General features: G+C 58.6%; 4 protein-coding genes across 12 annotated transcripts; 1 reads left to right on the forward strand and 3 right to left on the reverse strand.

Moving 5' to 3' along the window:
* Window positions 1-1,047: 1,047 nt before the first annotated feature.
* LOC126635193 (vitamin K epoxide reductase complex subunit 1-like) lies at window positions 1,048-5,602 on the reverse strand. Of its 8 annotated transcripts, none has more exons than XR_007627571.1 (5): window positions 5,454-5,602; window positions 5,053-5,162; window positions 1,722-2,025; window positions 1,391-1,430; window positions 1,048-1,099 (listed from the first exon to the last, which is right to left on the reverse strand). XR_007627571.1 is itself a non-coding variant. In XM_050306182.1 (5 exons), the coding sequence occupies exons 1-3, from the start codon at window positions 5,600-5,602 to the stop codon at window positions 1,739-1,741; spliced, it is 546 nt and encodes a 181-aa protein (XP_050162139.1). In that variant the 3' UTR covers window positions 1,235-1,534; window positions 1,597-1,617; window positions 1,722-1,738. The 8 variants fall into 8 exon arrangements, 7 of the variants coding, with proteins under 7 accessions (XP_050162139.1, XP_050162138.1, XP_050162140.1 ...); XM_050306182.1 differs by lacking the exon at window positions 1,048-1,099 and adding an exon at window positions 1,597-1,617 and having other exon boundaries at window positions 1,235-1,534; XM_050306181.1 differs by lacking the exon at window positions 1,048-1,099 and adding an exon at window positions 1,597-1,617 and having other exon boundaries at window positions 1,235-1,555.
* A 1,936-nt stretch (window positions 5,603-7,538) lies between these two features.
* PAGR1 (PAXIP1 associated glutamate rich protein 1) lies at window positions 7,539-8,849 on the forward strand. Its single transcript, XM_050306172.1, is given in 4 exon segments — window positions 7,539-7,565; window positions 8,416-8,453; window positions 8,455-8,494; window positions 8,569-8,849. Coding segments are annotated over 4 exon segments (288 nt in total). The 3' UTR covers window positions 8,752-8,849.
* A 39-nt stretch (window positions 8,850-8,888) lies between these two features.
* Window positions 8,889-12,294, reverse strand: LOC126635196 (cilia- and flagella-associated protein 251-like). The gene is made up of 5 exons (XM_050306187.1): window positions 11,701-12,294; window positions 10,685-10,827; window positions 9,750-9,842; window positions 9,616-9,659; window positions 8,889-9,430 (listed from the first exon to the last, which is right to left on the reverse strand). Exons 1-5 carry the CDS (start codon window positions 12,292-12,294, stop codon window positions 9,360-9,362), a joined length of 945 nt encoding a protein of 314 aa, XP_050162144.1. The 3' UTR covers window positions 8,889-9,359.
* LOC126635195 (ABC transporter F family member 4-like) lies at window positions 12,149-14,172 on the reverse strand. 2 transcript variants are annotated; one of them, XM_050306184.1, is made up of 2 exons: window positions 13,946-14,172; window positions 12,149-13,773 (listed from the first exon to the last, which is right to left on the reverse strand). In XM_050306184.1, the coding sequence occupies exon 2, from the start codon at window positions 13,516-13,518 to the stop codon at window positions 12,445-12,447; it is 1,074 nt and encodes a 357-aa protein (XP_050162141.1). In that variant the 5' UTR covers window positions 13,519-13,773; window positions 13,946-14,172; the 3' UTR covers window positions 12,149-12,444. The 2 variants fall into 2 exon arrangements, with proteins under 2 accessions (XP_050162141.1, XP_050162142.1); XM_050306185.1 differs by having other exon boundaries at window positions 14,112-14,123.
* Between the last annotated feature and the right edge of the window lie 1,081 nt (window positions 14,173-15,253).

Genomic DNA, 15,253 nt, shown 5'->3' on the forward strand with positions numbered 1-15,253 from the left:
GGGGTCTCAGGCAGCTTTAGGTGCAGTTCAGGCAGTTTTTGATACTCCCCAGTCCATTTTCGGGGGTCCCAGAGCCATTTTTGGGGGTCCCAGAGCCTTTTTGGGGGTCCCAGAGCCTTTTTGGGGGTCCCAGGGCCATTTTTGGGGGTCTCAGGCAGGTTTTCAGGGGTCTCAGGTGGCTTTTGGGGGGTCTCAGGCAGCTTTAGGTACAATTCAGGCAGGTCTTGATGCTCCCCAGCCCATTCCTGGGGGTCCCAGACCCATTTTTGGGGTTCCCCAGTCCATTTTTGGGGGTCCCAGACCCATTCCTGGGGGTCCCCAGCCCATTCCTGGGGGTCTCAGGCAGCTTTTTGGGGGGTCTCAGGCAGCTTTTTGGGGGGTCTCAGGCAGCTTTAGGTGCAGTTCAGGCAGTTTTTGGTGCTCCCAGAGCCATTTTTGGGGGTCCCCAGCCCATTCCTAGGAGTCCTGGGCAGGTTTCTGGGGGTCTTTGGCCGGTTTTTTGGGGTCTCTCGCAGGTTTTGTGGGTCCCTCATGGGGTTTTGGGGGTCTCTCACAGGTTTTCTGATGTCTCCTGCAGGTTTTTGGGGGTCTCTTGCAGGTTTTTTGGTGTCTCCTGCAGGTTTTTTGGTGTCTCCTGCAGATTTTGTGGGTCCCTCATGCAGTTTTTGATGTCTCTCACAGGTTTTTTGATATCTCTTGCAGGTGTTTTGGGGTCTTTCGCAGGTTTTTTGGGGTCTCTCGCAGGTTTTGTGGGGTCTCTCACAGGTTTTTTGATGTCTCCTGCAGGTTTTTTGGTGTCTCCTGCAGGTTTTTTGGGGTCTCTCGCAGGTTTTTTGGGGTCTCTCGCATGTTTTGTGGCTCCCTCATACGGTTTTTGGGGTCTCTTGCAGATTTTTTGGGGTCTCTCACAGATTTTTTGGTGTCTCCTGCAGGTTTTTTGGTGTCTCTCTCAGGTTTTTGGTGTCCCTAATGCGGTTTTTGATGCCTCTCACAGGTTTTTTGGGGGTCTCTCCCAGTTTTTTTGGTGTCTCCTGCAGGTCTCGGGGGTCCCTCAGGCGGTTTTGGGGGTCTCTCACAGGTTTTTTGATGTCTCCTGCAGGTTTTTTGGTGTCTCCTGCAGGTTTTTTGGGGTCTCTCTCAGGCTTTGCAGGTCCCTCAGGTGGTTTTGGGGATCTCTCCCAGTTTTTTTGGTGTCTCCTGCAGGTGTCGGGGGTCCCTCAGGCGGTTTTGGGGTTCTTTTGCAGGTTTTTTGGGGTCTCCTGCAGGTTTTTTGGGGTCTCTCTCAGGCTTTGCAGGTCCCTCAGGCGGTTTTGGGGGTCTCTCCCAGGTTTTTGGTGTCTCCTGCAGGTTTTTTGGGTGCCTCTCTCAGGTTTTTTGGTGTCTCCTGCAGGTTTTGGGGTCCCTCACGCGGTTTTTGGTGCCTCTCTCAGGTTTTTTGGGGTCCCTCAGGTGGTTTTGGGGTCTCTCTCAGGTTTTTTGGGGTCCCTCAGGCGGTTTTGGGGGTCTCTCAGGCGGTTTTTGGTGCCTCTCTCAGGTTTTTTGGTGTCTCTCTCAGGTGTTTGGGGTCCCTCACGCGGTTTTTGGTGCCTCTCTCAGGTTTTTCGGTGCCTCTCTCAGGTGTTTGGGGTCCCTCAGGCGGTTTTGAGGGTCTCTCTCAGGTTTTTTGGGGTCCCTCAGGCGGTTTTGGGGGTCTCTCTCAGGTTTTTTGGGGTCTCTCTCAGGTTTTTCGGGGTCTCTCTCAGGTTTTTTTGGGTCCCTCAGGCGGTTTTTGGGGGTCTCTCTCAGGTTTTCTGATGTCTCCTGCAGGTTTCTGGGGTCCCTCAGGCTGTTTTGGGTCTCGCCACCCCCCTGCAGGGCGCAGGTTGATCAGCAGCAGCAGCAGGTTGATCAGGTAGGTGCTCAGGCACACCAGGCACAGATCCCCCAGGCCCCAGAGCAGGACCCCCCCCAGCCACAGCGACGCCGCCACCGACGCCGCCGACGTCGCCACCAGCGCGGTCGATGCCCCACGGCCCCCCACGGCACCTGGGGGGGACACGGGGGGGTCACGGGGGGGAATCGGGGTCCCCCCAGTATCCCCAGTTCATCCCCAGTATCCCCAGTCAGCCCCCAGGATCCCATCACCCCCAGTGCCCCCAGTTCATCCCCAGTATCCCCAGTTCATCCCCAGGATCCCCAGTTCATCCCCAGTATCCCCAGTTCATTCTCAGTATCCCATCACCCCCAGTATCCCCAGTTCATCCCCAGTCAGCCCCCAGGATCCCATCACCCCCAGTATCCCCAGTTCATCCCCAGTTCATCCCCAGGATCCCCAGTTCATCCCCAGTATCCCCAGTTCATCCCCAGTACCCCCAGTATCCCCAGTTCATCCCCAGTATCCCCAGTTCATCCCCAGTATCCCCAGCTGGGGGGGACACGGGGGGGTCATGGGGGGGTATCGGGGTCCCCCCAGTATCCCCAGTTCATCCCCAGGATCCCCAGTTCACCCCCAGTTCATCCCCAGTATCCCCAGTTCATCCCCAGTATCCCCAGTTCATCCCCAGTTCTCCCCAGTATCCCCAGTTCAGCCCCAGTATCCCCAGTTCATCCCCAGTTCATCCCCAGTTCATCCTCAGTTCATCCCCAGTCAGCCCCCAGGACCCCGTCACCTCCAGTATCCCCAGTTCATCCCCAGGATCCCCAGTTGGGGGGGACACGGGGGGGTCATGGGGGGGTATCGGGGTCCCCCCAGGATCCCCAGTTCATCCCCAGTATCCCCAGTCAGCCCCACTATCCCCAGTTCCCCCCCAGTATCCCCAGTTCATCCCCAGTATCCCCAGTTCATCCCCAGTATCCCCAGTTCCCCCCCAGTATCCCCAGTTCATTCCCAGTATCCCCAGTATCCCCAGTTCATCCCCAGTATCCCCAGTTCACCCCCAGTATCCCCAGTTCCCCCCCAGTATCCCATCATCCCCAGTATCCCCAGTTCACCCCCAGTATCCCCAGTTCATCCCCAGTTCATCCCCAGGATCCCCAGTTCATCCCCAGTATCCCCAGTTCACCCCCAGTATCCCCAGTTCATCCCCAGTTCATCCCCAGTATCCCCAGTTCATCCCCAGTATCCCCAGTATCCCCAGTTCATCCCCAGTATCCCCAGTTCATCCCCAGTATCCCCAGTCATCCCCAGTATCCCATCACCCCCAGTATCCCCAGTTCATCCCCAGTTCATCCCCAGTATCTCCCCAGTATCCCCAGTTGGGGACACGAGGTCATCCGAGTGGGAGCTCCCAGTGCTCTTAGTAGCCCTAGTTCACCCTCCAGTATCCCCAGTTTTCCCCCAGTATCCCCAGTTACCCTCCAGTATCCCCAGTTCATCCTCAGTATCCCCAGTTCCCCTCCAGTTACCCTCCAGTATCCCCAGTTGGGGGGGACACGGTGGGGTCACAGGGGGGGCATCGGGGCCCTCCCAGTGCCCCCAGTTCATCCCCAGTTCATCGTCAGTATCCCCAGTTCATCCCCAGTATCCCCAGTTCCCCCCCAGTATCCCCAGTTCATCCCCAGTATCCCCAGTTCATTCCCAGTCTCCCCAGTTCCCCCCCAGTTTCCCCCCAGTATCCCCAGTTCATCCCCAGTATCCCCAGTTACCCTCCAGTATCCCCAGTTCATTCTCAGTATCCCATCACCCCCAGTATCCCCAGTTCATCCCCAATATCCCCAGCTGGGGGGGACATGGGGGGGTCATGGGGGGGAATCGGGGTCCCCCCAGTATCCCCAGTTCATCCCCAGTATCCCCAGTTGGGGGGGACACGGGGGGGTCACCGGGGGGGTATCAGGGTCCCCCCAGTGCCCCCAGTATCCCCAGTTACCCTCCAGTATCCCCAGTTCCCCCCCAGTATCCCCAGTTCATCCCCAGTATCCCCAGTTCATCCCCAGCATCCCCAGTTCCCCCCCAGTATCCCCAGTTCAGCCCCAGTATCCCCAGTTCATCCCCAGTATCCCCAGGATCCCCAGTTCATCCCCAGGATCCCCAGTTCATCCCCAGTTCATCCCCAGGATCCCCAGTTCATCCCCAGTATCCCCAGTTCATCCCCAGGATCCCCAGTTCCCCCCCAGTATCCCCAGTTCATCCCCAGTATCCCCAGTTCATCCCCAGTATCCCCAGTTCATCCCCAGTTCATCCCCAGGATCCCCAGTTCATCCCCAGTTCATCCCCAGTATCCCCTAGTTCATCCCCAGTATCCCCAGTTCACTCCCAGGACCCATCACCCCAGTATCCCCAGTTCGCCCCAGTATCCCCAGTTCATCCCCAGTATCCCCAGTTCATCCCCAGTATCCCCAGTTGGGAGGGACACGTGGAGTCCCGGGGTATCAGGTCCCAGTGCCCCAGTTATCCCCAGTTCACCCAGTATCCCCAGTTCATCCTCCAGTATCCCCAGTTCCCCCCCAGTATCCCCAGTTCATCCCCAGTATCCCCAGTCAGCCCCAGTATCCCCAGTTCATCCCTAGTTCCCCCCCAGTATCCCCAGTTCATCCCCAGTATCCCCAGTTCACCCCCAGTCAGCTCCCAGTATCCTCCAGTTGGGTGGACACAGTGGTATCCCGGGAGCATCGAGGCCTCCCAGTGCCTCCCAGTATCCCAGTTCATCCCCAGTACTCCCTCAGTCAGCCCCCAGGACTCCCAGTCCCCTCCAGTATCCCCAGTTCATTTCCATGTCCCCTCCCAGTATCCCCAGCACCTCCCAGTCCAACCAGTAACCCTCCAATCCCTCCCAGTCCCCTCCAGTGCCTCCCAGTCCCTCCCAGTGCCTCCCAATCCCCTTCCAGTCCCTCCCAGTTGCCTCCCAGTGCCCTCCAGTCCTCTCCCAGTGCCTCCCAATCCCTTCCAGTCCCTCCCAGTGCCCCCCAATCCCCTCCCAGTCCCTCCCAGTGCCCTCCACTCCTCTCCCACTCCCTTCCAGTCCCTCCCAGTCCCTTCCAGTCCCTCCCAGTGCCCTCCCAGTCCCTTCCAGTCCCTCCCAATCCCCTCCCAGTCCCTCCCAGTGCCCTCCCAGTGCGTCCCAGTGCCCCCAGTACCGAGCAGTGCCTGCAGGAGGTAGAACAGGACCCCCAGGGCCCCGTTGGGGACGTTCAAGGGGCTGTCCCGGCCCAGCAGCGGCTCCACCAGGCCCAGGCCACGCCCCCACCTGCAAAAGGGGGCGGGGCGATGAGAGGACACGCCCACAACCACACCTGTATTGTCCATATATGGACTGCGTGGGCGTGGTCACACAAATAAGCTCCTCCCTAAGCCACGCCCCTCTTGACAAACCACGCCCATCCCATCCCCGCCCCTCCCGCCATTGGTCGCCCCCTCACACAAACCCCGCCCCCGCCGCGTGGCGCCCGCCCCCTCCCCGTTCTTTTCCCGGCCATTCCCGGGGTTATTCCCGGTCGCTCCCGGTCCCCCCCCCCCTTCCCCCAGGGGCGGCGCTCACCGGGAGCCGAAGACCCTGGTGCAGGACACGGCGGGCGCCAGGTCGCAGGCGGCGCGGTACGAGGGGTCCCGCGCGGCCTCCCGCTCCACATGAACCGCGTACAGCGACAGCGCCAACCCCGCCGCGCACAGCGCCGCCCGCGCCGCCATAGCCGCCCTCAGCTCCCCCGCCCCGCCCTCACCCTCCCATTGGACAGCGCCCCGCGGTTCGTCGCTTCTCATTGGTTGAACACCCGTCAATCACACGGAAAGGCGGCTGATTGGCTGTTCCCCTCGCGCGGGGAATGATGGGAGTTGTAGTCCTGGGCGGCGCAGGCGCGGGCGGAGCTGAAGGGAGGGGAGAAAAGCGCGCGAAAAAAAAAATGGCGGGAGCGCGTCCAAGATGGCGGGCGGGAGCTGAGTGAGGGGATCGGAGCGACCCCCCCCTCCCATCCCCTCCTTCCCCCGGCGGAGCCTCCCAGGACCCGAGGGACCCCGGGGGCGGTGAGTGAGCTCGGAGGGGGGCGGGAGGGTGCCCGGGAGGGTCGCAGGGGTCGTGGAAGGGGAGAGGGAGGAGGGAGGGGGGAGGGAGAGGGCGCGGTGACGTCACGGGGCAAGATGGCGGCGCCGTGAGGGGAAGGGGAGGAGGGGGAAAGGGAGAGCCCTGAGGGGGCGAAATGGAGCCCTTGGGGCACCGGGATGGCCCCAGGGATCGTTTTAGTGTCCCTGTGGATACCAGGATTCCCTCAGGGATCGTTACTGGTGGCACTGGTGTCCCCGTGTCCCCTCCCAGTCCCCACTGATGTCCCCATTGGTGTCCTCCCACAGTGTCCCCCCACAGTGTCCCCATGTCCCCACAATGTCCCACAGTGTCCCCATGTCCCCCCCGTGTCCCCAAAGCGTTCCCATGTCCCCACAGTGTCCCCACAATGTCCCACAGTGTCCCCATGTCCCCCCGTGTCCCCAAAGTGTTCCCATGTCCCCACAGTGTCCCCACAGTGTTCCCCTGTCCCCACAATGTCCCCCCATGACCCCCCAGTGTCCCCTCAGTGTCCCCCTGTCCCCCCAGGTGATGACGTCACTTTCAGAGCCAGCATCCTCGGTGACATCGGAGCTCCAATCCCTCACAGTGTCCCCACAGTGTCCCCTCAGTGTTCCCCTGTCCCCACAATGTCCCCCCATGACCCCACAGTGTCCCCACAGTGTCCCCCCAGGTGATGTCAGAGCCAGCATCCTCGGTGACATCGGAGCTCCAATCCCTCACAGTGTCCCCACAGTGTCCCCTCAGTGTTCCCCTGTCCCCACAATGTCCCCCCATGACCCCACAGTGTCCCCACAGTGTCCCCCCAGGTGATGTCAGAGCCAGCATCCTCGGTGACATCGGAGCTCCAATCCCTCACAGTGTCCCCACAGTGTCCCCTCAATGTCCCCCTGTCCCCACAGGTGATGTCAGAACCAACATCCTCGGTGACATCGGGGCTCCAATCCCCCCCAGTGTCCCCTCAGTGTCCCCCTGTCCCCACAATGTCCCCCGCATGACCCCCAGTGTCCCCTCAGTGTCCCCCTCAATGTCCCCCCAGGTGATGACGTCACTGTCAGAGCCGGCCTCCTCGGTGACATCAGGGCTCCAATCCCCCACAGTGTCCCCACAGTGTCCCCACATTGTCCCCCTGTCCCCTCAATGTCCCCCATGTCCCCACAGTGTCCCCACAGTGTCCCCAGGTGATGTCAGAGCCAGCCATCCTCGGTGACATCGGAGCTCCAATCCCTCACAGTGTCCCCACAGTGTCCCCTCAGTGTCCCCCTGTCCCCACAGGTGATGACGTCACTCTCAGAGCCAGCCTCCTCGGTGACATCGGGGCTCCAATCCCTCACAGTGTCCCCTCAATGTCCCCACATTGTCCCCCTGTCCCTCAATGTCCCCCAATGTCCCCTGTCACCCCATGAGTGACTGTCAGAGCCAGCCTCCTCGGTGACATCGGGGCTCCAATCCCTCAGCGTGGCGCCCCGGACCCCCATCCCAGAGCCCCCAGGACCCCCGGCCTCCCCAGCCCAGGGGCCGATTTGGACTGGGGTCCCCGGAGCGGCAGGGAGGACGATGACGACGATGGGGAGGAGGGACCCTGGACCCCAGGCGAGATCCGGCGCCTCTTGAGGCCATCGCCGAGCGGGGGTCCTCCCCTGCGCCTGAGACCCCTCCCAGGAGGGACCCCACCCGGAGCCCCCAGCGAGGAGGAGGAGGGACAGGGGCAGAGCCCCAGCCAGGAGAGCCACGAGGAGAAGTAATAAAAGGGAATAAAAGGGGGATTTGGGGGGCTTAAGGTGGGATTTGGGGGCATTTGGGGAGCGTTGGGGATTTGGGGGCTTAGGAGTGGGATTTGGGGGGTTTGGGGGATTTGGAGAGGGTTGGGAGGGATTTGGGGGCTTAAGGTGGGATTTGGAAGGGGTTTGGAGGATTGGGGAGCATTGGGGATTTTGGGGGCTTAGGATGGGATTTGGGGGTTTGGGGAAATTTGGGGTCCTGGGGGGCTTAGAGTGGGATTTGGGGGGTTGAGGGATTTGGGGGTTTGGGGGCTTAAGGTGGGACTTGGGGGCTTAGGGTGGGATTTGGGGGTTTGGGGGAGATTTGGGGATTTGGGGAGCTTAAGGTGGGATTTGGAGGGGTTGGGGGGTTGGGGGTTTGGAGAAGGGGCTTAGGGGGCACTTTGGGGGGTTTGGAAAAGGGATCTGGGGGGTTGGAAAGGGATTGGGGGCAGCAAAGAGGTTTGGGGGTTGGAGAAGGGGTTTGGGGGGATTTGGGGGGTTGGAAAGGGATTGGGGGGGATTTGGGGGTTTGAGGGGATTTGGGGGTTTAAGGGGCAATTTGGGGAGTTGGAGGGGGTGGTTTGATGGGTTTTGAGGGTACTTTTGGGAGCTGATCAGGGAACTCAGGGAGTATCCACGACCCTTTGGGGTCCCCCTGACCTCCCCCTCTCCCCAAAAAGGCCTCCCCTCCCACCGAGTTCGACTTCGACGACGAGCCCCTCCCCCAACCCCTCCCTCATCGACCGGCGCCGCGCCCAGGTACCGACCACCCCCTTAAAACCCCCAAAACCCCCAAAACCCCAAAACTCACAGACCCCCTTTCTCGCCCCCAGGCCCCCAGCCGGGGCCAGAAGCGGGAGGCGCGGCTGGACAAGGTCCTGTCGGACATGAAGCGCCACAAGAGGCTGGAGGAGCAGATCCTGCGCACGGGGCAGGACCTGTTCCCACCCCAGGACGGGGAGGACGCGGCCCCCAAGAGACCCCCGGGCTTCCTCCTGCGCCAGCGCAAGTACTGACACCGGAAACACCCAGAAACACCCCAAAATGGGCTCGTTTGGGCCCAAAAAACACCCCGAAATGGCCTCGTTTCACCCAAAAAAGACCCCGAAATGGCCTCGTTTGGACGCAGAAAACGTGAGAGGGGGGTGGGTGTTTTGGAGGGTTTTTTTGGGGGGGGGCTCCTGCAACAGGAATGAGGTGGGAAAAGGGGGGGAAGAATTGGGAAAAGGGGAGACCTCCAAGCACCCAAAAAAAGACCCTGAAATGGCCTCGTTTGCACCCAAAAAACACCGCGAAATGGCCTCGTTTGCGCCCAAAAAACATCAGGGGGTTTATTCGCCCAAAAGACTTTGGGGGGGTGTTTTGGGGGGCTCTTTGAGGGGCTTCTGCAACAGGAATGAGATGAAAAAGGGAGAAAAGAATTGGGAAAAGGGGAGACCCCCAAAACACCCCAAAAAAGACCCTGAAATGGCTTCGGTTGCACCCAAAAAACATCAGGGGGTCTATTCTGTGGGAATCCTGTGATGGGAACGGGCTGGAAAACAGGGAGAGGAGGGTTATGAAAAGGAAGAGACCCCAAAAAAATGAGAATTAGGAGGTTTTTGACCCAAAAAAGTGACAATTTTTATTCGCTGTCCGAGCTGACGACCCCGCGCAGCCTCGACCAGTCGGGGGGGAGGTGGGGGCTCGTTTTTGGGGGTCTTTGGGGGGCTCCTGCAACAGGAACGGGGCTGGAAAACGGGAAAACAGGGAGAGGAGGGTCGGGAAAAGGGAAAGACCCCAAAAAAAGGGAGGTTTTGACCCAAAAAAAGTGCCGTTTTTTTATTCGCTGTCCGAGCTGACGACCCCGCGCAGCCTCGACCAGTCGGGGGCCTCGTTTTGGGGGTCTCCGGGGGGCTCCAGGCGTTCCTGCGGCGGGACCGGGCTGGAAAAGGGGGAGAAAGGGGTTGGGAAAAAAGAAAGACCCCAAAAAAGGGTGGTTTTTTTTTTTGGGGGGGGGGGGATTTTGGGGTACCTGGGAGGATGTTGGAGGCGTCGAGGGCGGCGAGTTCCGCGGCCTCCTCCCGGCGCCGGCCCAGGCGGCGACAGCGGGACAGGGAGGGGGGGCCTGGGTTTTTTTGGGGACACCCCCCCAAAAATCGTCATCAGGGAGCCCCAAATAACCCTGAGAAGCTGCAGCAATCCCGGGGACCCCCCCCAAAATGTCTAAACCCCGAAAACGGCCCCAAAATAACATCCCCCCCAACCAGGAGACCCCGAAAGAACCCCCCCACCCAGACCTCCCAAAAATCCACTCCCACCTCTGCTCCCCGAAATTCCCCCCAACCCCCCTCAAACCCTCCCAACCACACCCTAAATCCTCTCCAGAGCCCCCAAATCCCCCTCAAACCCTCCCAACCACCCCCTAAATCCTCTCCAGACCCCCAAATCCCCTCAAACCCTCCCAACCACCCCTAAACGCTCTCCAGAACCCTCAAATCCCCCTCAAACCCTCCCAACTTCCCCCAACCACCTCCTAGACCCCCAAACACCCCCAAACCCTCCAGATCCCCCAACTCCCCCTCAGACCCTCCCAACTCCCCCTAGACCCCCAAATCCCTCACAACTCCCCCAAATCCCCCAACTCCCCCATTTCACCTCTGAGCCCCAGTGCCCTCAGCTCCCCCTCAGGGTCTCAATGACCCCCAAAACCCCCTAGATCCCCAAACCCCCTCAAACCCTCCCAACTCCCCTAAAACCCCCAAATCCCTCACAACTCCCCAAATCCCTCCCAACTCCCCCCAAACCCTCTTTTTTCACCTCTGAGCCCCAGTGCCCTCAGCTCCCCCCTCAGGGTCTCGATGACCTCGCGTTGGCTGCGGCACCCCTGAGCCCCCACCCCACTCAAACCCTCCCAACTTCCCTAAAACCCCCAAATCCCTCCCAACTCCCCCAAACCCTCTTTTTCACCTCTGAGCCCCAGTGCCCTCAGCTCCCCCCTCAGGGTCTCGATGACCTCGCGTTGGCTGCGGCACCCCCCGAGCAGGCGTTTGTAGTTGGGGCGCCCCCGCGGCCCGGAGGAATCGCTTCAGCCGCGACACCGCCGGCGGCTCCTGCGGGGCGGGGCTTGTCATGAAGGGCGGGGTTTGTGGGGAAAAGGGGCGTGGCTTCGTGAAGGACACGCCCCCTCCTCCCAGAGAAACAAGAACCACCAAATCGCCCCCAAAAATCCACTTAAATCCCCCCAAATCTGCCCCAAAGAACCCCCAAATCCGCCCCAAAATATGCCACAACCCCCCAAATCCGACCCCAAAGAACCCCCAAATCCGCTCCCAAAATCTGCCCCAACCCCTCCCAAATCTGCCCCAAATACAGCCCAAAATCTGCCCAAAGCCCCCAAATCCGCCCCCAAAATCTGCCCCAACCCCCAAATTCGACCCCAAAGAACCCCCAAATCCATCCCCAAAATCTGCCACAACCCCCAAATCCGCCCCAAATCCACTTCAATCCCCAAAGAGCCCCAAATCCACCCCAAAGAACCCCCAAATCCGACCCAAAATCCACCCCAACTCCCCCAAATCTGCCCCAAATCCAGCCCAAAATCTGCCCCACCTCCAAATCCACCCCAAGGTCTGCCCCACTCCCCAAATCCACCCCAAGATCTGCCCCAACCTCCCCCAAATCTGCCCCAAAAGCCCCCAAATCCGCCCCAAAATCCAATTCCCAACCCCCTAAATCTGTCCCAAAGAACCCTCAAATCCACCCCAGAATTCAATTCCCAACCCCCAAATCCACCCCAAAATCCACTTAAACCCCTAAATCCCCCTTAAATCCCCCACACCTCCCCAAACCCTTCCAAAATCCTCCAAATCCTCCCAAATCCCCCAAAAAATCCCCAATTTCCCCAAACCTCCCCCAAAAAACCCACCCAAATGCTCCCAACCCCCTCAAACCCTCCCCAAATCCCCCAAAATCCCCCCCCTCACCTTCCCCTGGCGCCACAGCTCTTCCTGCTTCTCCTTCCTCCTCCTCTTCCTCTTCCTCCCTTCTCCTTCCTCCTTCTCCCGGCCCCTTTTCCGCCTTTTTTCCACCCATTTGGCCAACGGTAAATCCGAGTCCGACGAGTCCAGCCCGGAGCTCTCCTTTTCTGGGGGCTTTTTGGGGCCTTTCCTGGACTTTGGGGGCTCTTCCTCATCCTCCTCTTCTTCCTCTTCTTCCTCCTCCTCTTCCTCACTCTCCATTTTCCTCTTTTTTGCCCCATTTTTCACCGTTTGTTTCTTCCCCTTTTTCTCCTCATTTTTCCGGGCTGGACTTTCCTCTTCCTCCTCCTCTTCTTCATCTTCCTCCTCCTCTTCTTCTTCATCCTCCTCCTCCTCTTCCTCACTCTCCATTTTCCCCTTTTTTGCCCCATTTTTTAGAGTTTGTTTTTTTCCCCTTTTTCTCCTCATTTTTCTGGGCTGGACTTTCCTCTTCCTCCTCTTCTTCTTCATCTTCCTCCTCCTCTTCTTCCTCTTCTTCCTCCTCTTCTTCTTCCTCCTCCTCCTCTTCCTCACTCTCCATTTTCCCCTTTTTTGCCCCATTTTTCACAGTTTGTTTCTTCCCATTTTTCCCCTTTTTCCCCTTGTTTTTCTGGGCTGGACTTTCCTTTTCCTCCTCTTCTTCCTCCTCGTCTTCCTCCTCGTCTTCCTCCTCTTCCTCACTCTCCATTTTCCCCTTTTTTGCCCCATTTTTCACAGTTTGTTTTTTCCCATTTTTCCTCTTTTTCCCCTCATTTTTCGGGCTGGAATTTTCTCTTCCTCCTCCTCTTCTTCCTCCTCTTCCTCCTCTTCTTCCTCCTCTTCCTCCTCCTCTTCCTCACTCTCCATTTTCCCCTTTTTTGCCCCATTTTTCACTGTTTGTTTCTTCCCCTTCCCGCTTTTCCTCTCATTTTTCCAGGCTGGACTTTCCTCTTCCTCCTCTTCTTCCTCCTCTTCTTCTTCCTCCTCCTCTTCCTCCTCCTCCTCCTCCTCACTCTCCATTTTCCTCTTTTTCCTCTCATTTTTCACTGTTTGTTTCTTCCCCTTCCCGCTTTTCCTCTCATTTTTCCGGGCTGGACTTTCCTCTTCCTCCTCTTCTTCCTCCTCTTCTTCTTCCTCCTCCTCCTCTTCCTCACTCTCCATTTTCCTCTTTTTTGCTCCATTTTTCACTGTTTGTTTCTTCCCCTTCCCGTTTTTCCTCTCATTTTTCCGGGCTGGACTTTCCTCTTCCTCCTCTTCTTCTTCCTCCTCCTCCTCTTCCTCACTCTCCATTTTCCCTTTTTTCCCCCCATTTTTCAGAGTTCGTTTTTTCTCCTTTTTCCCCTCGTTTTTCCGGGCTGGAGTTTCCTCTTCCTCCTCTTCCTCTTCTTCTTCCTCCTCTTCTTCCTCTTCCTCACTCTCCATTTTCCCTTTTTTCCCCCCATTTTTCATTGTCCGTTTTTTTTCCGTCCCCTGAGTCCCATTTTTGCCCTTTTTCGACCCATTTTTCCAGGCTGGGCCTTCCTCTTCCTCCTCCTCTTCCTCTTCCTCCTCTTCCTCTTCCTCCTCACTCTCAATTCTCCCTTTTTTCCTCCCATTTTTCCCAGATTTTGGAGGTTTTCGGTGCTCAGTCCAATTTTTGCCGCTTTTCACCCCATTTTTGTGACCCAGCCTCTTCCTCCCCCTTTCTTCCTCCTCCTCCTCTTCTTCCTCCTCCTCTCCTTCCTCCTCCACTCTCCATTTTCCCCTTTTTCCCCCCAGTTTTCCAAGATTTTTGGCTTTTTTCCCCCTCATTCCCAATTTTCCCATTTTTTACCCCAGTTTTCTGACCCTGTTCCTTCCTCTCCTTTTTTTCCTCCTCTTCCTCTTCTTCCTCCTCTTCTTCGTCTTCCTCCTTCTCCTCCTCCTCCTCTTCCTCCTCACTCTCAATTTTCCTCCTTTTCCTCTCATTTTTCCCGATATTTTCCCCCCTGTTCCCATTTTCCCCTTTTTTCACCCCATTTTTGTGACCCAGCCTCTTCCTCCCCCTTTCTTCCTCCTCCTCCTCTTCCTCCTCCTCCTCTCCTTCCTCCCCACTCTCCATTTTCCCCTTTTTCCCCCCATTTTTCCCAGATTTTTGGCTTTTTTCCCCCTCATTCCCAATTTTCCCCCTTTTCACCCCATTTTTCTGTGGTAATTTCTTATTTTCTTCCTCCTCTTCTTCCTCTTCCTCCTCCTTCTTCCTCCTCCTCCTCACTCTCAATTTTCCTCCTTTCCCCCATTTTTCCCGGATTTTTGGCTTTTTCCCCCCTCTTTCCCAATTTTTCCCTTTTTCACCCCATTTTCCCGTGGCAGCTTCTTATTTCTCTCCTCCTCCTCTTCCTCCTCCTCCTCTTCCTCCTCCTCCTCTTCTTCCTCCTCACTCTCAATTTTCCTTCTTTTCCCCCCATTATTCCCAGATTTTTGGCTTTTTTCCCTCTCTTTCCCAATTTTCCCCTTTTTCACCCCATTTCCCCGCCCCAACTCCTTCCCCTCCTCCTCTTCCTCCTCTTCCTCCTCCTCCTCCTCTCTCTCAATTTTCTCCTTTTCCCCCCCATTTTTCCCTGATTTTGGTTTTTTTTCACCCTCCCTCCCATTTTCCCCATTTTTCACCCCATTTTCCTCTTTCCCCTCCCCCTCCTGTTCCCCCTCCCCTCCTGCTCCTCCTCCCCTCCCCCTCTCCTCTCCCTCCCCATTTTCCCGGGATTTGGAGTTTTTTCGCCCCCACTTCCCGTTTTTCTCCCAATTCCCTCCCCTCCTCCTCCCCTGCCGCCAGGGGGCGCCTCCCCGCGGGCTCCCCAAGCCCTGCCCCCTCCCCGCTCGCCGCTCCCCATTGGCCGCCGCCTTCCCGCGCTTCGTCCCGATTGGCTGCCGGCCCTGAGGGCGAGGCCCCGCCCCCCCGGCGCCGCTCGGCCTCGTTTCCCGCCTCGCCAGGGGGCGCCAACCTGCGGGACAAAGCGAGGGGCGTGGTCAGGGAAGGGCGTGGCCCCCTCAGGGCGTGACCGGGGGGGTCTCCGTTCCCCCTCCCCTCCCGGTTCCCGCCGTTCCCCCCCCCCGCCCTCACCGCGTTCCCGGGGCCGCCATCGCCGAGCCTGGGGGGGCGTGGTCTCGCCCTCAGAAGCGCGGGCCAATCGGCGCCAAGCGCGGGAAGGCGGCGGCCAATGGGGAGGGAGGGGAGGGAAAGGGGGGCGGGGCTTGCGATGCCGCGACAAACCCGGAAAACGAAAAAGCCAACCGGGATGGGAAAGTGATTGGCAGCAAATCTGACCAATAGGAAGCCACAATAAGGAGCAGCCACCAATAGGAAGTTAGGGAAGGCGGGACAAAGCCTGCACAGCCAATGGGAACAAGGCGGAGGCGGGAGGACGATGCGGAAATGACCGGCGGCGCTATCAACCAATGAGAAACCGTTCTGAACAGCGGCGACCAATAGGAACGAGGGAAAGGCGGGACAAAAGGCGGGAATGCGGAAGTGACCGACAGTGAAATGACTCAATGAGAAAGCGTCTTGAACTAAACTGACCAA

The sequence above is a fragment of the Myiozetetes cayanensis genome, unplaced genomic scaffold (assembly GCF_022539395.1).
Source record: "Myiozetetes cayanensis isolate MyiCay16 unplaced genomic scaffold, myiCay2020 scf114, whole genome shotgun sequence".
NCBI lineage: Eukaryota > Metazoa > Chordata > Aves > Passeriformes > Tyrannidae > Myiozetetes > Myiozetetes cayanensis.

Coding starts and splice junctions, on each gene's coding strand:
- LOC126635193 (XM_050306183.1), bottom strand. CDS start 5,602: ATGGCGGCGCGGGCGGCGCTGTGCGCGGCGGGGTTGGCGCTGTCGCTG. Junction 5,163..5,453: donor ACCAGGGTCTTCGGCTCCCG/GTGAGCGCCGCC, acceptor CCCCTTTTGCAG/GTGGGGGCGTGGCCTGGGCC. Junction 2,026..5,052: donor CCTCCTGCAGGCACTGCTCG/GTACTGGGGGCA, acceptor TGTCCCCCCCAG/GTGCCGTGGGGGGCCGTGGG.
- LOC126635196 (XM_050306187.1), bottom strand. CDS start 12,294: ATGGGGCAAAAAAGGGGAAAATGGAGAGTGAGGAAGAGGAGGAGGAGG. Junction 10,828..11,700: donor AGCTGTGGCGCCAGGGGAAG/GTGAGGGGGGGG, acceptor CCCGCCCCGCAG/GAGCCGCCGGCGGTGTCGCG. Junction 9,843..10,684: donor GAGGGCACTGGGGCTCAGAG/GTGAAAAAGAGG, acceptor AAAAAAACCCAG/GCCCCCCCTCCCTGTCCCGC.
- LOC126635195 (XM_050306184.1), bottom strand. CDS start 13,518: ATGGGAAAATTGGGAATGAGGGGGAAAAAAGCCAAAAATCTTGGAAAA.